The 26,691-nt window shown below is 44.1% G+C and overlaps 1 protein-coding gene across 1 annotated transcript in view; it reads left to right on the forward strand.

Annotated features, from left to right (window-relative positions):
• The window catches only part of LOC119387143 (propionyl-CoA carboxylase beta chain, mitochondrial), a 40,773-nt gene extending 20,177 nt beyond the window's left edge, over nucleotides 1-20,596 (forward strand). Inside the window, exons 9-14 of the mRNA XM_037654451.2 lie at nucleotides 3,568-3,649; nucleotides 8,913-9,036; nucleotides 9,746-9,853; nucleotides 12,470-12,570; nucleotides 13,909-14,107; nucleotides 18,981-20,596. Of these exons, the coding sequence (XP_037510379.1) occupies nucleotides 3,568-3,649; nucleotides 8,913-9,036; nucleotides 9,746-9,853; nucleotides 12,470-12,570; nucleotides 13,909-14,107; nucleotides 18,981-19,102 (736 nt within the window). The 3' untranslated portion in view covers nucleotides 19,103-20,596. The remainder of the gene's footprint in view (nucleotides 1-3,567; nucleotides 3,650-8,912; nucleotides 9,037-9,745; nucleotides 9,854-12,469; nucleotides 12,571-13,908; nucleotides 14,108-18,980) is intronic.
• The last annotated feature ends 6,095 nt before the right edge of the window (nucleotides 20,597-26,691 follow it).

The following is a 26,691-nucleotide window of genomic DNA, read 5'->3' on the forward strand; positions in this document are numbered from 1 at the left end:
TGCCAATCTCGAAGGCCTTGCTTTCGCAAGCAATTACGTCATACACGCCATGTTTGTGCAATGCAATCTCAGAGGCTATGCTTTTGTCAATAGTAAATGCCAATCTCGAAGGCCTTGCTTTGCGAGCAGTTACGTCATAGACGCCATCTTTTGCAATTTGAATCTCGAAGGCCATGCTTTTGTTTGCATCAATTGAAGATTCTGTTGCTTGCGCCCTCATGCGGCTAATATTACGGTCAAACGAGGCCAAGCTGCGTGAAAATGCGTCATGGCCCTCCGCTCTCTTGGTAGTCACTCGGTCGGCTCCGGGCGCACTTCGCGACGTTATCTACGGGGTCCGACAGTTACGACGTAAAGCGGGGTTCCCAATACATTGTATCCTATGGGAGCTATGCCGGACGGCGGCGGAGGAAAACGACCCATAACAGCGGGAAAACGCAGCAGTGAGGAACGTAACAGCGGGGTTCTACTGTATATGGACACTCTCGGCTGGTTTTGCTGCCGCCGTCGCCGTCATGTCCCGTATATGTATATGTATTTTAATATCAAAGCATCAACAAAGTGAGCAGCTGCGTAGCTTCAGTGTTGCCTTAACCGAACACAGTAGTGGTCCTTCGCTGATTTGTAAAGGAAGAATTATGGCGTAGAGGGTACTTAACAACTGTAGCTTGCAGTAGGCATTCCTAGTATAGTTGGAAACGAACCCAATGTACCACACACAGTCGTTCAGTTGTCTGTACAGGCACGGGTTGAGGCATGCACCGAGAACCGAAGGCCAGGCTAGCATTTGAGAAGGCGATGTGCATGGGGTCCGATTAGGCTATCGCGTTCTACTCTTGAAGTCGAAGCTCAAGCGTCCTCCAAGTTTCTTCTCACGTCTACTCACACGTACTTCAACGCACTAGCCTTCATAAGCTAGCTCAATATTTATTGATCAGAGGCACAAGTTACGGAGGGTGGGGGTGTCCTTGACCCCCCCCCCCCCCAAGCTCTTTCACTGGAAGTTCTTGTTAAAAATTCGCAGTTTCACCGCAAGGGCGAAGCAATGAACGTGATAGCAACAAATTGTAATGTCATACGAAGTAAGGCTGGCAGCTAACTCTTTTAGACCCAGTGTCGCATAACTATACAGAACGCTGATTTAAGAGAATACAGCCGCTCCCAGGAGATAAGCGGATGTCGCACAGTCTCCTCGCGTTGAGAGCGCTGCACGTATAAGGGTAGCACGAGCTGCCCGCTGATGCCTGCTGAGATAGCACACGCGCCAGCGATCGCGGACCGCGCCCTTAGAATCAAAGTTCACAGTTGCTGCTCAAGCGACACCCCCACGTCCCTTCATGCTCGTTCAATACGGGCGGGGTGTTTCCTCTCTGCTTGAGCAGCATTTGACGACAGCCTCGCACGCAGGTGATGTTATCGCATTCGCTCTCCGAGTGACGGAGATTGGCCGGATTGTTTGATCTCTGCTTCAGCCGTATGCATCACCCGCACTCGCACGCTTTTACTCGCGGGCGGAACATACGATGCACGGTGGGATGTTATCGATTTGGACCTTATACGGAACATGACAGCGACGGCGACGCCAACGGCCAAAACCCGTCGAGAGTGTCCATATAATTGCTATCGCAATAAAATATCTCTTATGAGTCGTGTCTTCAATAAAAATGTTCTTACTGGATTTGAAGGCACATGATCTTGAAGGCATAATCAAAGGCACCATGTAGAGCACTGATTATGGGAGATCATGGTGTTAAAGAACATTGACACCGTAGTCGAAAAAGCTAAGTATACGGTAACACGCTCATGTGTCGACAAACTCAAACTCAGATGGAGCCCGGAGTCTGAATCTTAGTGAGTAATATTTTGGGGAGTTTTAGTCCGAGTGAGTCGTGGTGAGGAAAACTTTAGCGAGTCCGAGTGAGCCAAGTTATATCTTTTGAGTGAGTCTGAGTGAGCCCCGCATTTTTTGCCGGCCTATCCCAGGAATGCACTCGCATTTCTTCCTAGAAAAATAGTCAAGCATATTTGTGATGAAATCGGTTTTAACAAGCTCACAAATAAATCGGTTTTAACAAGCTAACTGATATAATGAAGTGGTGTTGCACTCTTTCTTTTTTAAATTTCATGCCTTTTAGCAATGGAAAATTTTCCTTCATTGAATATTGCAAGCTCTTCTTAGCTTAGAATGAAGGCTTACTGATCATATCGCACTCATTAGACTGAAGTCTGGTGGTGTCTAATTTAGCCATTCAAAACTCTTGCGAGCTGCCAGCTACCTGGTAACATGCTTTACCAGCCGCGCTGCTGAGCGTTTCCGTTCCCTAAAGAGTGCAGCATCGGAACTTCTGATCACCGTCACATACGGGAGAGTCGTGTGATCTGAGCTGAAAGGTCACGTATGATGTCATATTACCGCCAAAACTTGAATAAATGAGACGGTTCTTATGGCGTTGCATAAGTATTGCTGTTTAGCCTGCGTGATTGGCTTGATCGTGTCATTGGACAGGCAAGTAACCTATGCTGTGGGGCTTCGCGCTCTCACTATTTCGTCTGCATCACTACTGCCGGAACCAGAGTCTACAGCAACATGTCGCTCTACTAATGAGGTCCTATGTGCCTTTTCTGCTCAGGTCACGTGGCTCTCCCACATGTGACACTGACTGTAAGTTCCACTACTGCACTATTTAGGGTACGGAAACACGCTGCGCTGCTTAGTAGGCAGTGAAGAATGCACCCTGGTTCACACCACACTCCGCTGATGCAGCCCATCTTTGCACTCTCGTGCACCCTTTGCAAGTTTAAGCTTGTGCCATGAGCTATTTACTGTTACCGTATTTTCTCGCATATAAGCCGCCCCTGCCTATAACCCGCTCCCCTAACTTAAACCTACAAAAGGAAAAAAAAAAAAACATGCATATAACCTCCACACATAACCTGCACCCCCACTTTTTAAGCACATTTTTCCGGATTTTTATGTTGGTTATATGCGAGAAAATATGCTGTACTACAAGAATGAAATGGCTACAGTGGAGTTCAGTTAAATTTTATGAAACTGCTTTATGCGTGTTTACAGTTGTCTCTCTTGTGTATGTTTTGTCAAGCTTCCATCACCAGTTCATGACTGGCACTCGTACATCGGACCTGAAATCTCTGTGTGATTTCAAGTGCGGTACTCTTTTCCACAACAGAATGCTTCCTCTTGCCTTATGTGCTAAGTTTTCAACAAATTTAATTACCTATAGGGTGTCATACTTGAAAATTGCTAGTAGGGAAGGCAGTTTTCTTTTTTTCTGCAGCTGCATGTCAATTGGTGTAGCAGTTTTAAAACTGCCCAGCCAAGGCTAGCAAGACATCAACCTTGTAAGATGAATGAGTCCAACATAAGAGTTAGGACGCCTGGAGTTTTGACATTTCTATTTTGAATTCAAATAAATTTGTGGTGGTGGTGGAGGTAGCGGTGAAAGGGAAGGGTGCGCACTTCAGAGTAGTAAAACTATGGCTGTTTTCGCCGAGCCCGCTGACAAGACATTCTATACATGTTTTGAATGAAATTTTTACGCTGCGCAGGGATCGGATAGTTCCAAGCCTAGACAGCGTGGTGCCCCTGGAGTCTACAGCCGCTTACGATATGCACGATGTCATTCTTGACGTAAGCTCCCGATTGTCAGTATTTTTCGCCAGCCAGCCTTGTAGACAGCCAAGTGATCAGAAAAGCTTGTGAACGATCAGGCTGTCCAAAAACAACTTTTGTTTCGTTTTACAACAGTATGAAAAATCTGTTTACGTAGTATTCTTCAGTGCTGCAGATCAGTCAAGTAATGTCAACTTGAAACTACGATGGTTGAGGCTGCAAAAGTGTTTTCGATCTGCCAGGTCATCCAGGCTGATATGCTTTGCACATCCTCATGAAATCGGGGACATTGCTGGTTTGACTGTGACATCAACGGTTTGAGCTTCAAGTTCATGTGAGAGCTTCCTGTCTACACAGAAGGTTGAACCCTTAAAGGGGCACTAAAGTGAAACAATGAATTGATTTATGTTGATAAATTTTGCTCTGAGAATGACATTAATTCCACTACCATAGGTTTATTAATAGATGAGAAAATCAAGGGCAGGGTTTCATTTTTAAATTTTGCACTGAAATCTGCATGCGTTAGGTTCTGGATTTCAGTGTACTTTCCATATTTCGGTGACATTAGCTCAACGAAAATTCCTGAAACTTGTTATATGAAGTCTCTGGCTCCCTCGGAAGACACTGTACTACCTCGTTTTACCATTTAGGAACTATGTAGGTCCTAGTAGATGCTGTCATAATGTATGATGCCGCGGTAACTGGTGCAGGAATTTCAAGGGGGCATTGCCACCCGCATTTTTCTTTTTCGCGTTTGCTTGCTTACCAAGAGTCTTCTCATGGCAAGTGTGATGATTTTAGGGGCGAAGCTCCTTAAGGCGGCACCCGTTCGTCCCTCGTAGTCGTAGTCGTAGTCCGTAACCAGTCTTACGCTTTGACCTCCAAGGTGGTGCCTGTGCGTTGTTGAACAATAAAAAATTCGCAGCGGTAGCTAAAAGCCGACTTCTTCAACCTTAGCTGTTTTTTATAAATAAAAATTATGCATTGTATTAAACATAGCTCACAGACATACAAAAATAAGCGCACCAGAGTACTTTTCCGGTTAAAAATGTTCGTGTTGTAACACCAAAAACTTTTCAGCGTGTGATAAGTCTTTGAAGCATGGCTCACCGCACACGCTTTTCAGATGTCGCTCCTTGATCGTCATCGGAGTCTGAACTCGTCAAAAAATCCTGGTCTAACAAACTGAAATCCAATGAATCAGATTCTGATTCGGCACTTGGAGAATAGTCCGCATTGGAAGAATCGCTGCTCGACTCACCAGCAGCAGAGCAATCGGCGCGCGCTTCCATAGTGTAAGCGAACTGCGTCAGTGAGCGCACGGAAAAAAAACTCTATGGTTGTGCACCCGTCCGGAAAGCAAAACGAGTGAAAAGGCTACAGCCTTCGTCTTATCGCCAACAAGACTTTGTTAGTTTTTCCGAGACCGCAAAACAGGAAACGCAATCACGGCGGCGTCGTTTGTGTAATTTAGCGCCGCACCGATACAGATGTAATCGCGCCCCACGGAGCAATAAACGAGAGAGCAACAAGCGGTCACCCTTTGAGAGATTAGAAACCAAACAGCCATCAGCTTCGCGGGCGTAAGAAGCGACAACCGCCCGAAGGACGAAACCGAAACCAGCCGGACCGCGTGCGCACGTTCAGATGCGAGACTACAAGCCGCCGCGCTTCTTTGGAAAGAAAAAAAAAAAGACGGAGAGACATTGGCGCATTAAAAAAATTACACGTATTCCCGAAGCGTGGCAGCACATTCCAAGCAAGAGAAATGGGAGAAGGCGCGCGTTTGAAACCAAACCGCGCCGCGGGCGCGCTCGGTTGCGCAAGCGATAGCCGGCACGCGGCGCACCGTTTTGCGAAGCATAAAAAAAGCAACAACGGAGACACATCGGCGCATGAAAAAATTCCACCTATTCCCGAAGCGTGGCAGCACATGCAAAGCTAGAGAAATGATCGAAAAAGGCGCGCACTTTAACCAGCTGCATCGCGAATGCGCTCGGATGGGCAAGCGATAGCTGGCCGCCGTTTTGGGAAGCAAAAAAAAAAAATACAACGGAGAGACATTGGCGCGTGAAAAAAATTCCACGTATTGCCGAAGTGTGGCAGCACAGGCCAAGCCAAAGAAATGACCGAAAAAAAGCGCGCGTTTTAAAAATAACGCTATGCCGTACATGTACGGCGAAACCGTTTGTTACCAGGAAAGCTTTTAAGTCTAGTAAATAAACTTTGAAGGTGAGCATGCTGTATTATTTAGCTAATCACCTGAATACCAATTGTAAAGCCATCAGTCTGTCACACGTTTGGTCTCAAGTGCTTTCACGGATGAGCAACTTGCATGAGTACTATTCGCAGCAAGCTTCCCACGACAGCTTATACTGCATGCCACCATGCTCGCTAATGGCAAGTTTTGCTCAGGGTCATTCACTTTGCCAAGGCCTTAACGATTGTTAGATGTCATCGACTGTTGGTTGTAAAGGATATAATTTGGTGTGTGAATTGATGCCGATGTGTTTAAAGCAGCCAGTCGACACTGTTAGAACCAGAAAATTACTTCAAAAATGAAAGCAGGAGTAGGGGGCAACCTGAATGGCACAGCATTGTTCACAATATTCATTGTTCATGTGCGGTGTGTACAAGTGTGTCCCCCTGACGAGACATTTAATAGAAAAACTGGAGAATTCCTGAAATTCAGGGACACTAAGCATATGCACTTAAGGTGATCCAGAACTAGAAAATTGATGGAGATGGGGTTGAAATCACCTGGTACAGTAGAACTTCCTTGAAACAAATTCTCACTTGACATGAAAGTACCGCAGTCAAATGCAACTTAGCTGTGAGTGTAATGCAAACCTAGTGAAAAAAGAAACAACTTCAACCAAGGAATTGCATTCTGGAACGAGTTCACTCATCATCGTCATCCAAGGAGGTGTTTTCTTTGGGCAGTATTGTTGGTTGATCGCTCATGAAGACAGTTTCACACGTTGCTTGGCACTGAACGTATCTATGACAGCATTTCTGCCAATGCGCCAGCTCACAACCTTCACACAGTGCCAAGAGCACTGTCGGCAGCTTACTTTGAAGGTTCATTGTATATTCATGCATGATTCAATGTAAATTAGTAATTTAGTATGAATATGAAATATCTATATGCCCTATGCAGCACACTTCACTGCGTGATGGTTCTTCCAACATTTAACGTGCTTCCCCACACCCACTGGGTAGATAAGCAGCTAGGTAGAGAGAGAGAGAGAAAGTAAGCGTAAACGCAGGGAGCCTAATCAACCACGTGCTCAGTTCGCTATCTGATACAATGGGAGGAGGAAAGGGGGAATAAATAGAGAAGAAACAATCAATAGGAAACAACAGATGAACACTTGGTGCGAACACGCACACTCACTAGTAGTTCCACAAATGTTCGTGAAGTCCGGTCCACTTCAGGAAGCACAGTAGATCTTTTCTGGGCTTATTCATGTACGAAAGCGTAAGCCAAGGTCCCAGGATGTTGTTTTCCAAAATCGGTCTTGCATCAAGGCGACAGAGTTTGGTGTCTCGAGCACATCGCTGAGTTTGGTAGGATGGGCAGTGGCACTGTCTGCCATCAGTCTTCTCATAGCTGCAAAAGTTGCATGCTGCACTGTTGGCCATTCCATTGAGAAAGGTTTGTAAATGCTACACCCAGCCACGTGCGACACAGCACAGTATTGCAACAGCACAGTTTTGCGACAGGAAAGTCTGAGTGTCAAACGAAGTTGCAAATTAAAGTTGATAGAATTTAAGCAGCAGTTGGAGAAATCTCATTTATGTCACTGTAAAAGAGTGATGTGGTGAGCAAGCGGATGAGGGTGCCACGACAGCGAGTGAGGTGTTGTGCGGCTAAGCATTAGGGCACGAGTTTGATTCCCTGCAACTGCGGCTGCATTTAAATGGCACTAAAATCCAAAATACTTGTGTACTTAAAGCTAGGCGCCTGTTAAAGAGACACTAAAGAGAAACAATGAATCGGTTTAGATTAATAAATCGTTCTTTGAGAGCTATAATGTCGTTAATTGCACCATCATAGGTGTATTAATAAAGGAGAAAATGAAGTTCAAAGTTTCATTTTTAAAATTCACGCCAAAATCTCCACGCGTGACGTCACGGATTTCAAAGTGTATTTGTCGTATTTTGGCGCCATTGGCTCAACAAAATTTCCTCAAACTTGGTATGTTAACTTTATGGCCCCCTCAGAGGACAGTGTACTTCATTTTTACCATTTAGGAACTACGTAGGCCCTAATAGGCACCATCAAAATATGCGACGTCACAGCTAATGGTGCGGAAACTTCAAGGTGGCGTCGTCGCCCACATTTTCTTTTTCCGCGATTTCTTGCTTACTAAGCTTCTTCTCACAGCAAGCGTGGTGTTTTTTGTATCGTGAGAGAGTAGTTTACTAATACGAGAAAAATTGTTTTGCTCTTTATTGTCCCTTTAAAGAGCCACTGGGAGTCAATATTAAACCAGTGACCTCTGTTATTGCATACCTCTTAAACATTGTGTGGCTTCAGTACGTAAAACTGCAGAAATTTTTTAAAAAGCTTCCCCACACAACCTGGCTGCATCGCAGTGAAGCCTACTATAAAGCTAATTAGTGATTGTGGCGCTTTTATACACCTTTTCACAGGAGAGAAAAAACGCCGTCATGTTGGGCTGCGCGCAGGAGTACAAAGGCCGAGGTCACAGCCTCGGTAGTGCATTTTTGGGGGGTCACGCCTATTTAGCGCCGTCTGTGAAAAGATCTATAGGACCATTGTGTCATGAGCCATTCATATTTTTGCTATAAGCCATGTAGTTCCCTTCAAATGCAATGTCTTTATTGATGGTATCTGTCAAAGCGGGGCGCTTCGTCAGCCTGAATCTTTCCGCTGACACGAGAAGTGACAAGACTCTCAACAAGAAGCGCACTTGCAAGAGGTGTACTGTGGCCTGACATTCAATACGTCTGTTGAAGGTGGTCGTGAACATTTTCTATATATGTGTAGGACAGTGCTATACTTACAGATGATACGTCCTAGCGGATGTTACAGCTGTTTAATACAGACATTAGTTATATGTGTCTTTTTTTAAGTGCAATTGAGAAGGTCTCAAAAAGATCATCAGGGATGATCGTTCCTCTCTTGGCTGTTTTTCATTGTACTACTGGCAATTTGTAATGGGGATTCAGTTTGCCCTGAAACTCTTTAATTGGAGTCATTTTATATCTATGGGACTTGTTTGTGTAACTGAATTCTGGCTTTTTATTGCAGGTAGTGGATGACCGTGACTTCTTTGAAATTATGCCAGCATATGCAAAGAATCTGCTTATCGGGTTCGCTCGGATGAACGGTCAGACTGTTGGCATTGTGGGCAACAACCCCAAATCGGCAGCAGGTGAGTTTAGTAGAGCAAGCTGTTCTTTGTGTTCGAAGACGGCTTGCATTTATCAACACCACTTCGCTTCTTGTTGTATGGCACATTTATAAGCTCCTCTTATTTTTTTCAAAACACTTCTGCACTCTTCTCTGCCAATTTACAGTTAGACTTCGATTATATGTCCACCGGTCATGCAATAATCTATTTTACATGGAATGTGTTTGGTCCCGGCAGAACACCCCTAGGAATAATGTATTAAAAACCTTGATTATGCAAAACACTTTTGCTACAAGCAGACAAACATGCCACAAGCAGAACAAAAGGAGTTGCATTAGTGTTGTAGTTTGCGTGCTGCTTGTGTTTGTGTATTCATCACCTCAGCAGTTTAGGCAATCGACAGTAGGTATTTTGGAAAGGTTGACGGAACATCACTTTGTATAGAAGTCATGTGTGCAGATTGTTTACTCACACGTTCGAATGCTTTCTGCAACTTCTGATTCACCAGTGAGCATTGCTACTTTTTTTTGCACCAATATTGTGCTGGCTATCACCGTCACTGTTTTGGTGTTTACTTCATCAGAAAGGCCAACCAGTACGATGAGGCTGAGTATTGTAATATGTATGTGTGTAGGGAAGATAAAGCTAAACCACTGCCTTATCTTTCTTTTTCTTCTCTAATCTTTGTGCGGCTGATTATCTGATGCCTTTATGTACATACACCTTACAGGTTGCCTTGACATCAACTCATCTGTGAAGGGTGCAAGATTTGTCCGATTTTGTGACGCATTCAACATTCCCATTATCACATTTGTGGATGTTCCTGGGTTCTTGCCAGGTAATTGAGTTTATTTAGGTGCTTAAGTTTAAAGTTTGACAGACACTTGTCTGGATGGGATTGAAACACTGTAAAAGGTAGAAGCGGAAACCTGAAGCACTGCAGCACTCAAAGTATCAATAGCTTGGTCAGCATTGTATTGAAGATACATTGGACAGCATGATGCTCTGGGGTTTTTTCCTTTTCTGCCTTTTTACAAGGGTTGTGTGAATATCACTTTTCTTGTCTGAAGTGAGGTTGAAAAGAATGGTAACTGGTATCTAAAGATTTCGAAGCAAGTTTGAATGAGAGTTTTTGCCAAGAGTCAGTTTGAGCCTCTCGTGGTATGGTGTTGTAAACTTGATTGTAAAACTCGCACTTTCAGTTCCCACAATGCGTAGCATATCGAGTTCTTAGTGCAGTTGAGTTGAGCAGAGCCACAACAGTACATATTTAGTGAGGAAAAGTGGTTTTACGTGTTTGATAAGCAATACTCCTTCTTTTTTTTTTAGTTGACTTCTTATGATCCGTATGACACTCGCGAAGAACAAGTGTGTGTGTGTGGGTGTGTGTGTGTGTGTGCGCGCGCGTGCATGTGTGTGTGTCAACCTTGAAGGCAGATGATGTGAAGAAGTGTGAGGAGTTCAGAATTTATTATGTTATACTAATTAGGGGTGTGCGAATATTCGAACTTCCGAATATTTTTCGTATAGTGTTTGCTATTCAATTTGATTCGCACCGGAATTTGACTATTCAAACTATTTGAACTTTCGGAAGATAAACGCAGCCAACATCCGATTTTTCAGAATCACTAGGCACCACGAAATCGCCCGAAAAATCGGCTGTCTGAAAAATCGAATTCATGCTTTTTTATTCTGCTCAAGCGGTCAAATCGCTGCTGCCGCATCCGAAATAGTTTTAATCCTTCCCAGTACACTTATCAGGCATTTTGGTACACACCCAGGCTCTCATGAATACATTCGGTGCCTGCCACGAACCCCGCTTAACTAGGTCGTCTCGTCATGAGCGCCGCTGCTACCAGCAAAGCGCAGAATAGATTACGGCTCTCACGCATGCAGCGTTTGGAAACAATGACGCGGAACACAAAGACTGTGGCGGAAGAGCGGACGACTCGTCCGGCTTTCCCCGATGCATGTGCGTGGTGTGCACACGCATCGCCGAATCTCCGCCGATACGCAGCATTTCCTGGCGCGTGAAGCCGTTCGTTCCTAGTTGTGTGCAGCACATCGCCAACCGCGCTGACGGCCTCACTGCCAGGGTGCTTGCGTTTGATGGCTAGTGTTCGTTCGGATAGGCCTAGTTATGACATGGCCACTCCGTTTCCGATCGCACACGGGCGCGGTGATGGCGAGCTGCTTTCGTTCGTGAAGGCAATGCGTCTGTGCGGCGCGCCTAACGGTCTCGCACAAAGAGGCAGCATGAACGGCGGCGTGGCGCGTTCGTGTTATATGCATACCACTGCACTAGGCCACATGCACTGCTGAGCAGTTAGTCGAAGATGCTTATCATAAGGGTTGGGTGCGTTTGCTGCCTGCCGCCATCACGCCTCCATGCATTTCCGGTGCTTATCCGTAAAGACATCGCCGTGACAGTGGCCCCTTCAGATTTTCAATATGCTTCACCCCATCACACTCTGGCATTGCAACAAAGCTGCCTTTCGGACGCTTTCACGGTCGCTAACAGACTTGACTCACGAAAGCGCTGTTTCGAACCTACGAGATTATGGAGAGACGCGACAGAGGTGGGGAGCTTTAATTAATGCCGTTTTCGGACCTGAAATTCGGGCAGAAAGACCGAAAAATCGGACGCCAAAGAGTTTCAGCATCCCGAATTTCAGATGTTCTTATACATTGATGTCTATGGGGCAGATTAGGAACTCCGGACTCGAAGGGAGTGCGCCCTTGTACGCCAGATTCACTTGGGCCTTCACAGGAGTTGAAAGAGGAGGAGAGGTTGAGGAAATAGCATCTTTTCCTTTCGCATGTTAAGTGCTGTCTACACCACATTGGTTGCACCAGATCATGTAAATAAATACAATTTGGCCTCTGCATTGCCTCATTCTTGATAAGACAACTAGGGCACATTACCCCTGCAGCGCTTCACCAACCTAGCCAAAATAAACGCTTTCATCTTGCTGTCTCATAAGAATATGCTTAGGGATCCTCTGCAACTCTTTTTTGAGTAATTTCGCTTCGAAGTATTACAAAAAATATTCGACAGCTATTCGAAAAATATTCGATTCGATTCGCACTCACACTTTATTATTCAAATTTGCTTCACACTCAAAATTTTGCTATTCGCAGAGCTCTAGTTATAATTACAAGTCTATTGACCACTTTCTTTAAAGTTCGATAGAATGAATACAGCGCTGCAGGCATTTAAATCCATCATTTGAGCAGTCAGCGGGCTGCGCAATGTTAGTTTGTCGTAAAAAGCATGTGGCTGCATGAACCACCAGTTTGTTATCAACCTTCTACGTCATTATAGCACTCTTCACAGTTATAAAATGCAACATACTATGAAGGACTGAAATTTATTAGATGACTTGTTTGTACTGCATTCTTATCCGAACCTCCCATGCAAAACTCTTTACTCTTTTCTTTCTTCTCTGTAAAGGTACCGCTCAGGAGTATGGGGGAATCATCAGGCATGGGGCCAAACTTCTGTATGCCTATGCTGAAGCGACCGTCCCCAAAATAACCATAATCACTAGGAAGGTGAGTTCAATCCCACACATCGGTTTTAGATGCTGGAAAGGGCCCTAAACGGGCTAAATATACAGTAGACTCTCAGTAAACGGAAATATCTTGAATGGAATTGCTGCTTAAATGGATCAACTGCCTATCATATGATTGGTTTGGTACCTGAATACTGCAACTCTGTTCATCTCTTAATAAACGGCACATATTTTCTTGGTCCCTTCAGGTTCTGTTTAATGAGAGCCTACTCTACTTGAATTTCCTATTTACTGCATCCCCTCTTGGCACCATTTGTCAACCTCTTGTTTGCCAGCATGCTACCCACACAAATGTCGCCGCTTTGTCATGATATGGAAAGGGAGTCAGATTTTGTTGAGAATGAGAGATAATGTCTGTGAGTTTTGAACAAGAGAAAAGTTCGGCAAAAATGGGTGCTTGAAGCAAGGGGAAATCGTTGAACAGTCTCTTTCACTGGAGCCAAAGCTTCAAAAAGTGGGCCTATCTTTGTCAGAGCAGCAACTGTCTTTCTTGGCATTTTAACGCTATAGCATTAAGGAGCTTGTGTCGTGGAAAAGCTGGTGTCATCATTGGTCCCGTCGGTGGTGTTGGCCGTGAGCAGAAAGTCCCGATTGATGCAAAGAACGGAAACAGATCAAAGCATGCTTGACACCATGTTTCCCGGGGAGCTCCTGCAAACAAAGTAAAGTAATTGAGCAGGAAAGGAAATTGGGAAAACTTGGGTAGGGACAGGAACAGAATGCAGGCCTTCAGGCTGTGAGACGAGCACTCTATCCAAATAGGCACAATGGTTCGTTGATCCAAGCTGATTGGAAGGGGATCTTCACAGGAAGCAAGCACATGTTGCAGCTCTTTGTGACCTTGAGGCTTGCGCTGACATCATCACAACTCCTGGTGGTCCCCTTGAAATGAAAGTACGTTCACATGCATTTTTAAGGCTAGATGGCATCACTCTCCCATGATTCTATCTTGCTCGCTCTCCTCCAACCTCATTGGCGTGGGAGGAGAGCAAGCTTGTGCTTAAAGGAGGGAAAGAAAAGAAGGAAGGGGAGGGGGAGGAGGCTATTTCAGATAGATAGGTTGGCATGACAAATGAGGGATCGGTGTTGTACAAAAAGGGAGGAACAAAAGCAGGAAATAGAGAAGGTGATCGCTGGGTTTGGTTTCTTTGACAGGGCACACAAGGCTTTGTACCATACTGACAAGGCGCACTTGCACGTCTTTGAAAAAGTTTTCTTAGTTTCACGAGTGCACCGTTTCTTTTTCACTGGAAGACAAAAAACGCACTGGTCACTGTTGAGCAGACGTTTCTCTACTTTGATGGGAACGTATTTGCAGGCATATGGAGGTGCCTACGACGTGATGAGCTCCAAACATTTAAGGGGAGACACCAATTACGCTTGGCCCACAGCTGAGGTTGCTGTCATGGGAGCCAAAGGTGCCGTCTCGATCCTGTACCGGGGAAAAAAGGACGTGGCACATTATGAAGAAGAGTACATCCGCAAGTTTGGCAACCCTTTCCCGGCTGCCGTCCGAGGTGGGTAATGAGTTGGCAACCATCGAATAAACCTACTGCTTCTTGTATTGACTCTGAAAGATTAACCATGTACCTTGCGTCAGGTGCTCGTTGAAGAAATCCAGCTGGTCAGTAATTCGGAGTTTAAACTGCGGTGTGCCGAATAGTGGTACCATGGTTTCAGCACTGAAAGCAATGGTTATTAACTAGGCTTGTGCAAATAGTAAGTTTTAGGTTCGAAGAGAATTCGAAGCGGATAGTGATATTGGTCGAATAATTTCGAACCAAATTCAAATAGTATATATCACATGTTATAAAGAAAAATGAGCATATTTGTCATGACCCAACCAGCCTGCACAATGTTCTTTTTTTAAATTGTAACAAGGCATGTGCAAATGTCATTCTTTTTGGTTCAAAGGAAGTGGAAGCAACTTTGAATAGTAGCAGGATTTGGCTTTCGGTAGAATGCAAAGGATAACCTGTAAAATATATTACATTTTAAAATTTACTATACTTGGAGCATATAAGCCGGTATAACAAGTTTTTAAACTTAAAAACTGATGGATCAGTGAGAGGGTAATAGGTTCATTTAAAGGGCCAGTAAACAGGCTCCACATTTTTTTTTTACACCCCCCAAACAAGCTCGCCAATTTGTACAGTAGACGTGGCGATCACATATTCCGAATATTGCAGCACTGCGTGCCGCGCAGACCCTCCATTTCGAAAAACAATTCCCGCGCCTCTTTCCTTCGCCTGACCAATCCCACTCGTACACGCAGTGACGCAAAGTTACCCATGGGCAACTTGACGTACCACTGAGCTCGTCGATTGGTCTAAACCAGGTCTCAACAAGTTGATGTCAGTTCCTGTTCCCACCCACCGCTACGAAACTGCACCTTGTTTCTTAGCCCTGTGGTGATGCGGTTTCGGCCAGGCAGTTGTGCGTATATTCCTCGCACTGCATGGCACCTGCACTCACTTGGCCTTCGACACGTGGAGCAACACGTGGAGGAAGCATTGTTCAGTTGTCGGCTGCAAATGGAGCAGAGAGAGGGGGAATAGCTCGGACGGGTCAGGGTTCTCCACGCTTTTCTCTCGCGCCCCTTTGTCGTCTTGGAAAGCAAGCATGCATTCCTGAGCGCTGCATTGTGAACTGTCTAAAAGGGGTTAAAAATACCGAAGAGCCGAAAACTGCCCATCAAGTTACGGAGCACGTGCGACAATGTATACAATTAACAACCAGGAACCACAGCAAGCGGAAGCGCATTGTGAATGACCGAGCTAGCCGATGACGTCAGTTCCTGATGTCCTGTCACGTTGCCGAAGTGGGCGGAGTCGCGACGACGGGCTACGCCTTCCCCTTCCTGTGGCGGAGAAGGGTGGCGAGGCCACGCGAAAATTTGAAACCGGCTGAAACACACGTTCTAACCCCTGTAGCTTCCTTATTATAGCACATACTCGCAAAATTCTTGCGGTAGCATGTTCACATAACAAAAGTGCACATATTTATCTTCATAACAATTTTTGGACCTCGGGGTTGTTTACTGGCCCTTTAACGTTGATGTGGGACTTCGCGGCAGTGCGGATTTTCCCTGGAAAGATGTATTCACGGTATAGCATCCCTCCGCTGCAGTGAAACCACCTTTACAGGGGGTTATAAGCGGACTAATATACTTTTCGAATACTTCGAAATTTTCAATAACTTAAATTCGCATCGAAGCGAATTCAAATACTGTATTATTCGTTCGAATATTCGAACTGCTCGAATATTCGCACAAGCCTATTATTAACAAATTTACTAATGCGTTAAGAAACATTGCAAGGCTGGCTTGAATACTATGGGTGTGCGAATATTCGAAAATTTCAAATAACGAATCGAATAGCGTTCTATTTGGTTCGGTAATTGAATCGAATAGTGCATATTCGAAATACCGAATATTTTTTAAATATTTTTTGAATATCAACAACAGATAAAAGTGCTCAAAGGAACGAGATGATAGAACAGAGGGGGTAACTTTTCTTCTTTTCATCATTAAAAGAGCACTGACACAAAATATTTGCACCTTGTTTTTTTTGTTGCAATAGATAGCATATGACCCCCTTATCATGGCTGCAAACCTCCTTTGCGCGAGTGCGCAACGGTTATTTATTTAGAGACGCTTTTAGAGCGCCCAGTCGCAGTTTCGGTTTCAAAGAGCATGGAGCTAGGCAGGAACACGTCCGGAGGCTAGGTAAACACAGCTGGCCACTTGACCATGCAAAACTGTGACGTAGAGGCGCGCGAGAGCAGGTGCGAGCGGGCGCCGCACTGACAGTTCGTCTGCTACGCCAGTTCGTCTGACACGGGACACTTCGAGCTGCTTGCTTTTTGTTGCGCGTTTTTCACGCTAGAAGTGCGGACGTCGTCCGTGTCGTTGCTAGGCATGGTTCCAGCTGTCAATAGAGCGTTTTAGTCTGTCCGGCATTAAAAAAAGAGTCGCGTAAAACCAAATAAAGTGTCCCCAAGCTGGCACCAGGTCAAGTGGCGCCAGCTCTGGAGGATGAGAAACAACTGACAAATGTTTCATCTATGTCCTCCGAGCATTTGGAAGCGCCCATCTCGACTCGCTAAGCCTACAGCATCGATTATTTGACTATGGCTCTCAAAAACGGCGCCGAACTGGGACGAATACATTGCTGTCGAAGCTTAAGGACATGAATCTAAAGCAAATGGTAGCATCAGTTTGGAGCTCACACGCTACAGAGCGCACGGCGGCCACTAGATAGATTCGAAGTGGACGACAAGCGCTTTTGGCTGTGTGGCCATGTTTTTCGGAGGCACAAATGCCTCGCCGGCGAAGCTTGCCGTGCACGTTGGACAGCTATCATGCGTGCGGCGACGGCCAACGTTCTGCGGCACCGCACCGTTGAGGCAGGCTTGCCGCTAGCGTGAGCGGGCCACAACATTTGCCAGCGGGCACGACGAGCGAACAGCGGAAGAGAGCACATCCAGCACAGGCAAAGCCGCAGGCACGGAGGAAGAAATGGCAGGTAGCATGGCACAAGCGCAAGGGCACAACCAGCAACCAGCCAACACAAACTCGTGACGTAGGTTTGTTTGCACAGCCACCGCGTTGATGTCAGCTTCGCGAGGCGCTCGCCTCTCGCTCACTCGCGCGGCACGCTCTTTAAAATTGATTTTAAATATGTTCTAGGCTATATTGGCCCTTGATATTTCGTAGACGTTGTGTATGGCTCCACATACATCTATTTCACTCATTATCTCGCCTTTGAAATTTTGTGTCAGTGCTCCTTTAAACTACCCAGATGCATGCAGCCCAGGTTTTTACGGGACTATCGACGCTATGTGGATTGCAGGTTGAAGGTCAGAAAACTCAACTTTGCTTAAAGCTCAAGTGTCGCCGAAGCGACAGTGTCATCATTCCACAATCTTCACTATGACATCCATGATGATCTTAACTCATTAAAATTGCTTAATATTTATGTATCAATTTTATTTAAAAGCTGTTTACAAAGTACCACCTTCATTACTGAAGGCACTAGTTGCTGCTATATACAAGCTTGCCTCATTTTAAATAATTGTGGTACTTTTTTTTGTCGGTTAGAAGTACCGTATTTACTCGATTCTACCGCGCCCTCGATTGTAACGCGCACCCGTTTTCCGCGACCAAAAAAAAGTCATACATCGATTGTAACGCGCACCCATTTTTCGTGAGAGAAAAGAACAAAAAAAGTCCGTAGGAGTCAAACTTCGCACATTCAGAGGAACAAGTATTTGGGTTTTAAAGAACTAAAGTTTCAAAAAAAGTAAAACACAAAGTCAAAAAGCGGGCCTTGCCGCTAAAACTGTCACAACCACTACGGCAGCGATACGAGTCGCGTAATGGATCAGTCCTCGTCGCTGTCGGACAACTCCTTGTCGCTGTCAACGCTCTTCGATTTCGGGAAACCGGCCCTGCTTTGGTCCACTGAAACCTTTTCCTGAAGCTTTGCTGAAAAGTCTTCCGCTTCTGTTTGCGCCAGTCTCGCACGCACGTTTCGGGAACTCCGAACGACCGCGATGTGGCCCGATTTCCGTCCGTCTCTGCACATGTAATAACTATTCTTTTAAATGCGGCATCGGGGTGCACTCGTCGAGTATTTGGAATCGGCACTTCCATGCCGTCGATGCGAACGCAGAATGGGATGACAATCTCCTCAGCACACGAGAAATGGCCAAGGCGCATAGGAGGCACCCATTTTGAAATGCCCATGGCAATATGATAACAGAGTTTCTTTTTTTTTTTCGGTACTCGATTCTAACGTGCATGCGATTTTTGGACTCGGTTTACCGGAAAAAAGGTGCGCGTTAGATTCGAGTAAATACGGTAATCATAATGTTTCTTTGTTAAAGGTTGGGGATATTTGTTTCAAATAAAATGTTAGGCTATTTTGAAAATGGTTGGTTACCTTACCAGTCTAGGGTTGCTTTGAAAATGGTTGCCTTACTATTTGAAAACTATTCGAACAGTATTCGATTTGTATTCGTATTCGATTCGTTGTGATGACTACTCGATTCATATCCGATTTGGTTCTAAAATTCACTATTCGTACACCCCTATTGAATACACATGCAGATTGACCTCGTTCATTCTACAGTTCTATGCATTGTTGCCTTGCATTGCAGCTTCTTTATAAGCATGTCAAGTTATGGGAAAGTTTCATGACCATTAAACAAGTTATAAGAGAAGTCCGCCATTTCCCTTGCAGCTATATACTTGTGGCTTACTGTGAGCTAGGCATAATTGTCGGTGAAAGAAAGAGTCGAATATGTCAAAGGAAGGCTCAGAATAATTTGGAAACTGATTTATTAGCTGTCTGTGTGCAGTGATGAAATCCTTTTTTTTTTCTGCAGGCTTCGTCGATGACATCATTGAGCCAAACATGACTCGCAAGAAGATTTGCAAAGACCTAGACTTGTTGCAAACCAAGAAGCTGAAAAATCCAAAGAAAAAGCACGGCAACATTCCACTGTGATTCCATTTGGCAACATTCTTCGTTGCGGGCCACCCGACATTATTCGGACTTTTTCTATCCTGTCCATGGTGCAAAGAGCCTACGTGGGACTTTAGGGTGTACATTTCTGTTTGTACAGTGTTGTGTGGGGTGTCCATGTACTGCGTAACTGTGGTGAGCATGCAAATGAAGGAGCACATTGTGAAACTGCTGTGATTAAGGCACTTTTTGAAATGTGCCATATTTGATACTGTTGCAAACTCTGGGACATGTGAGCATGTGACTAATTGCTTTCTTTTAGTATATCATTTTGTTTATTTCTGTTCTGTATGTAGAATCGTATACTGTCTTCCAAGCTTCTTCCGAATTCAAACTGAAGTGAAAAAAATTTAAAAAAGCCTCAGTTGTCACATTTTTTTTACACTATCCTGATAACTTTCCCTTTGTTCTCAAAGCTTTTCCTCTGTATGAGGAAATAAAATCGTAGTTGTACTGGGATCGTAGTTGTACTGGGATTGGCATTTACTCTAAAACAAACTGAAAGTATTTCTTATATAACCAACATGTGCATAATTTTGTTGGCTGGCAGCAGTCTTGCGTTTTTGTTCCATTTCGGCTTCTTTTGAGCATTTTACTGACTGCTATTGATGATACCGCTGTGGTTGTGTGGTGGCACTGCATTTGCAAGGTGCAGACCTGAAGAGTAACCAAGTGATATTTACACAAGTTAAGTTTCTCTTGTTTTTCTTCAAGGTATCTGTTGAAAGGATGTGTGGCATGTCCTGCGGAACATGTAAAATCTACCATGAAGCATCTCTATGCAGAGTGAATGTAAAACAAATGCCTTGCCTGATTAGTTGTTTTTCTTTATTTGTTTTTTAATTTGTTTTATATGTTCCCATATTATGTCGCCGGGTCACCTTGCTACCTCCGTGTTTTGTATTGTGTGAATCTCGCCAATGCATTGTCTAACCCAGAGATTGCATTTCGTACTTCCACTGTTCCCGCTACTCACGCTTGTTTTTTTAAAAGCTATTATTGTGCATCCTCTACACCGCTCTTTCTTTATTGGATGTGCGAACTATCACAATTTTTTTATTTCTATATTTTATACCTGCTGCTTGTTAAGAGCATTCATGCTGATGTGTTGATTTTTTCCGGTGCTGTTTATTATTATTTCTAAAATATGGCTTTTACACAATTTAGTCTAGGTAAACACGTACACATAAAACTGGAACCCTTTGCAGTACTCATTCTGGCTCATTTAGGCTCATTTTAGGGAGAAAATTGGCACTGCTTCTGTGCAAGTAATTGTGGGAAACTTTTATAATTAGTGAGTCTGAAATTCAATATTATTGCCAGCACGTTGAGATTTATTGTAATGAATTTTGGAGGCATTGGGAAAAGTGTACCTGATATATGACCTGCTTTTTAGTAGACTTGTGATTCACTGATGTAATGAGGCTGCAAATAAGTCAATTCCTTTTTTAAATAAAGTAATGCCATTGGCTCCTATCTATTTTGTTTTGGCTTGTGTGTCCCACTCCATTCTGGTTACATCTTCTCCTAATCAATGCTTATTTTTTCATTTAAGGAGTACTCTGTTGCCTGCTGAAATGCAAGAATGTGCCCAACAAATTTATCATAAGCTTGCACATTTCTTCTGTGTTTTGCTTGTTTTAGCGCCGTCATTTTATGACTCTCCTGAATTTCTCACTGGGCCTATAGGGTTCTCAACATAATTTACCTGGATGTCTTTTGCTTTTGACGGGGTATCCTGTAACATAGCAAGGACACTTTTGAACTTGCACAAACACATTTTAAAATAAGTAGCACATTTTCATTGCACGCCTTAAAAGTATCGGCTAGTAACCTTGATGGCAGTGATCTGTTGGGTGTCTGTGAACAGAAACACTTGAATGGGCTGTTTCTGACAATCTGACTTTTGCATAGCTCTGTTTACAGGGAAAGAAAGTAATTCCCAAAGCTCAGAAAATACTGCTTCAGAAGAATTTCAGCTACTTCAAGGTGGTTATTATGGTCTGAAAATTGTTGTATGTTATCAGCATTTCAGCTATAATTCATTTTGCTATTGTGGGCTGTATTCAGCTGAGCCACTTTTGCTGCACTGATTTAGAAAATTAATTAAAACTGTGGCTGTTAATTTGTTTCACTCAATGACGTCAAGGTAAGAAACCTGAAGTTTATGTGAAGACAATCCTTTTTTGGAAGTGCATTTCATTTGCATCACACATTTGCTTAGCTGATGGTGGCAATGGTTGTCGTTCAACTATACACTAAATTTAAGATGTTCATGCTGGGTTTCTTCTCTTGTTCAGGTTCTCATCAAGACAGTGACATCTACATTTCACATGTCTTCAGTCAAATAAACTGCACATGTACACATCATCATCATCAGCCTGTCTATGCCCACTGCAGGGCAAAGGCCTCTCCCATGTTCTGCCAATCAACCCGGTCCTGTGCTTTCTGCTGCCACGTTATACCTACAAACTTCTTAATCTCATCTACCCACCTAATTTTCTGTCTCCCCCTCACGCGTTTGCCATCTCTTCACGCTTTGCCATCTCTTCTGTCTCCCCCTCACGCGTTTGCCAGTCAGTTACCCTTAATGACCACTGGTTATCCTGCCGACGTGCTACGTGGCCCGGCCCACATCCATTTCTTCTTCTTGATTTCAACTATGATGTCCTTAACCCCCATTTGTTCCCTGACCCACTCTGCTCTCTTCCTGTCTCTTAAGGTTACACCTATCATTTTCCTTTCCATCGCTCGCTGAGTCGTCCTCAATTTAAGTTGAACCCTCTTTGTAAGTCTCCAGGTTTCTGCTCCGTAGATAAGTACCGGTAAGATGCAGCTGTTATATACCTTCCTCTTGAGGGATAGTGGTAGATTACCATTCATGATTTGATAATGCTTGCCGAATGAGTCCCATCCCATCCTTATTCTTCTAGTTATTTCACTCATGGTTTGGCTCCACGGTTACTACCTGTCCTAAGGAGACGTACGGCAGGGAGACACGATCTCTCCACTGTTATTCACCGCGTGTTTACAGGAGGTTTTCAGGGACCTAGATTGGGAAGAATGAGGGATAAGAGGGAATGAAGTATCTCAGTAACCTGTGATTCGCTGATGACATTGCATTGATGAGTAACGCGGGAGACGAATTACAGCTCATGATTACTGAACTGGATACGGAAAGTAGAAGAGTAGGTCTGAAAATTAATATGCATAAAACTAAAGTAATGTGGAACAATCTTGGCAGAGAACAGCGCTTTGCGATAGGTGGCGAGACACTGGAAGTTGTAAAAGAGTACATGTACACAGCAACTGCAAAAATGACTATGCTGCCATTGCTGAACTGCTATCGCGGAGCAACTATTTCTACAAACATGTAAAGGTTCCTTTGGACACACCGTTGCACCTTCATTCGCCTATTTATCTTTTGTGTTAAAACATATTGTTAGAGGGTTAGTAGCCTGTAGCCTTTGGTAATATTGTCATTTGATTTTTGAAAGTTTTACCCCATTTAATAAAATTGATTGTGGGTGTATTTCCGAACAAAAAGGTAAGCCTTTGGTAATATTGTCACATTTGATTTTTGAAAGTTTTATTCCACTTTAATAAAATTCATTGTGGGTGTATTTCCGAACAAAAAGGTAAGCCTTTGGTAATATTGTCACATTTGATTCTTGAAAGTGTTATCCCATTTAATTGAAATTGATTGTGGATGTATTTCCGAAGAAAAAGGTAAGCGTATAGCCTTTGGTAATATTGTCACATTTGATTTTTGAAAGTTCTGTCCCATTTTAATAAAATTGATCGTGGGTCTATTTCCGAACAAAATGGTATTGCCTTTGGTAATCTTGAGTTATTCGATCTTTGAAAGTTTAATACCATTTTAATAAAATTTATTTTGGGTGTATTTGTACATAAAAAGGTAAGCCTTTGTAAATGTACTTTATTAGATTTTAAAGTATCGTGCCATTTTAATGAAATTGATTTTGTGTGTATTTATGACTGAAAATGTAAGCCTGTTTTCGACAAGCTTTCTTTTTCGCACCCATAAAGAAGGAATTGGCTGTGGGTGCATTTTAACACAAAAATGTTTTATGCCGGGATCCACCACAGCTCCACTGACGTATTTCCGTCACGGATCTCACTTTGTAGCCTATACACTAGGAGATGAAAAAAAAAAAAACTCGAGGAAGAAGTTCCGTCGCCGGAAGTCGAACCCACGACTCCGCGCTCCACAGCATGCGGCGCGAACCGACTCGGCCACAAGCTTTTTTTTTTCTTTATTGTGACTCGGCCACAGACGGCACGTGCACGTTCTTCACCATGCTAACGGCGAGCTATTTGTATACACCATTTACCGTTGGCGGTACTCGGAGATCGGTGGCACTTCAGCGTGTTTCCGTTATCACTAGTGAGATGGCGCGAAGGGCGTAGAAGGGCGCGCTTTAAAGGTCGTCGCCCTGCGCGTTGCGATCGATGCACGTGCGCCTCCACAGGGCGTGGTCGCTCGTGCGCGCGCGCTATCCCGTGCTGGGGGGAGTGGTTTGCACGTCTGGTCTCACCGCAAGATTAGCGTTGAAGTTACAAAGAGCACGAAGGTCACTTCGCTCACTGCAGCGGCCGCTTTTGCGAAGGGTGCGCGCTGCTCACACAAGTTACAACTGTGACAGTTCGCGCTCATCCTGTGTATACTTGTGCGTTCGTTTCGTGCGTCAGGGGCGTAGCCAGAAATTTTTTTCGGGGGGGGGGGGGGGGTTCAACCATACTTTATGTATGTTCGTGCGTGCGTTTGTATGTGTGCGCGCATATATACGCAAGCAAAACTGAAAAACTTCGGGGGGGGTTTCAACCCCCCCCCCCTTGGCTACGCCCCTGTCGTGCGTCCTCCTTTGTGTTTCAGTAGCGCGCTTTAACTGTCGAGTTGCGACAGTTGCTGGTTCGCGCTCATCCGATGTATGTTCTTTCCGTGCGTCCTTTCTACTCGAGCAGCGCGTTGCGAGTTTCGAGCTGCTTGCCGCTCTTCGCGTGACATTACAACTTCTTGTTATAGCTAGGGCTCCGGGTTTTCGGAGTTTATTTTTCTTGAAATTCGGAGGGTGTTTTTAGGAGTTTATTTCTCGTAAGTCTACGATTCTCCGAAATTAGGCGTTTAATTTTGCATTATAAGTTCTTGCACTGCCTTCGTATTAATTTTATTTCCAATGAAAATGCGTGTCATTGTTGCTGATAATCATGTTTTTCCATCCTTTGACTTTTTTATCACTTCCTCTTCATTTACCCTGTCAGTAAGGCGGTTGATGTGCACTGCTGTAAACCCGTGTAAACTCTCCAAAACGTACTTTGTGGGGGGGGGGGGGGGTGCAGGAGCTGGTAGATGCTTTTCAGCTTTTTCTCCCAGCCTCCCTCATCTTCTTGATGAAAACAATAAACCATGCACCTGATATTATTATTATTCTCAATACTCCGAAATCTTAGATGACATGATATCTGAACACGAAAATATGTGAACACGCTAAGTGTATTTTAGATGTCTGGAAGGTTTGAACGTGCAAACACATATACATACATGCCCAAATACTTGAATACAAAACAACTACGTTTGTTCGTATTCAAATATTCAAGTAAGTACCTTAACGCTTCTTGTAATAGAGGCAAGCATACTTTACGAGGATGCTGCCGCTGGTGGAGGTGCGCTCCTTTTGATTGATGATTTTCAGCTTTGAAAATGCCCTTTGAACGTTGAAAACGGCCTATTAAAATCGGATCTTATCGAATAAACTCGAATTGTCAGAAATTTTACCGGCGAGTGTCTATCGGATTTTTCCGGATTTATCCGAAAATACGGAGCCCTAGTTATAGCGTTCATTCCTTCGCCCTTGTACCGAAACAATGCACAACAAACGCTCAAGTATACGTCTGTGAAGGCACGTTTCACTGTCGTGTTATACCAATTCCTTTGACAGAGGGATCAGCCATGTTTTTTTTTTACCAAACAGTTAGAAATCGCGTATTTACAATGAAACTGTGTATGAATCGTTAGTGCGATTTCATTGCGTACGGAGGCAGGAAAACGCAGAATATAATAAATGAAATAAAGTAAAATATTTTCTGGTGGTTCTTGATGTGAAACCGCCCCCAAGTTCCTTATGCGGGCGTTCTAACCACTATATGCTATAGACCTTTTCACATAGACGGATCCCTGGGTGCGGCCATAGTCCTCTTTGGGCTGCGTTAAATAGGCGTGACCCCCAAAAATGCACTGCCGAGGCTATGACGTCAGCCTTTGTACTCCCGCGCGCAACCCAGCATGGCGGCGTTTTTTCCCTCCTGTGAAAAGGCCTATACCCACCCCTGCTTTCAGAGAGATAGTGTGTGTGCGTATCTTAACCATATGAAGAAAAACTCCCAGAAATAAATGGAAAAACAAAATAAAGATTGATGTTGGGAATGGATATCACCGTCGGACCGAATGTCGTGACTACTGGGCTACGCCCTCAAGCTTGCAGAAGGTCGATAGTATATCTGAACCATATGAAGAAAAGCTTTCAAAAATTTATGAATAAACCAAAATAGTTTTCATGGTGGAGCTAGATTTGAATCCGGGACGCCACGCTCTGTTGTCGAGTGCCTTGACCACTGGGCTACTCACGCTTGTGAGAAGTAAACAGGTCTGAAGGATATGAATGCGTTGTACCCGCAGTTCAAAAATATGTAAAAATATACTACTTTCTATGAAGGCTTCATCGGCTTTCTTGATAGTGGTATAAAAGCCCTCCGCACATTGGCGTCGGCAGGATTTTGTTTTGAGGGGTGCAAACCCGTGTTGCATTGCGGCTTGGGGAAGGGGGGGGGGCGCTGGTGCAGTTTGTGTGGGCGGCAAGTCACTGGTGTCGCTTGAGGAGGACAAGTGCCCCTTTTGCAACCCCGTGCCGACGCCCGTGCCTCCGCTGGATAAGATGTAAAACCGACATGGGGAATCGTACACATAAGGAAAATTCTGGGTTTGCGAAAATTTGATGCCAAACATGCGTTTTGGTGGTCGCGTGCGATCCGCCCGTTTAGGGGCCGCTCAAGAATCTGACGAACGCTGGAAAGAAGAACGCGGCACTGTACATTTAAGGAAAATTCCGAGTGCGCGAACATTTAATGCGAAACACAGGTTCCGATGATTCTGGGATACGCCTTTCGTGGGGATGTTCCACACGCTGAATATCACTGGAAAAAAACAAGATAGATAGATAGATAGATAGATAGATAGATAGATAGATAGATAGATAGATAGATAGAGATAGATAGATAGATAGATAGATAGATAGATAGATAGATAGATAGATAGATAGATAGATAGATAGATAGATAGATAGATAGATAGATAGATAGCAGATAGATACTAGATAGATAGATAGATAGATAGATAGATAGATAGATAGATAGATAGATAGACGCTGAATATCACTGGAAAAAACAAGATAGATAGATAGATAGATAGATAGATAGATAGATAGATAGATAGATAGATAGATAGATAGATAGATAGATAGATAGATAGATAGATAGATAGATAGATAGATAGA

The sequence above is a fragment of the Rhipicephalus sanguineus genome, chromosome 3 (genome assembly GCF_013339695.2).
Source record: "Rhipicephalus sanguineus isolate Rsan-2018 chromosome 3, BIME_Rsan_1.4, whole genome shotgun sequence".
NCBI lineage: Eukaryota > Metazoa > Arthropoda > Arachnida > Ixodida > Ixodidae > Rhipicephalus > Rhipicephalus sanguineus.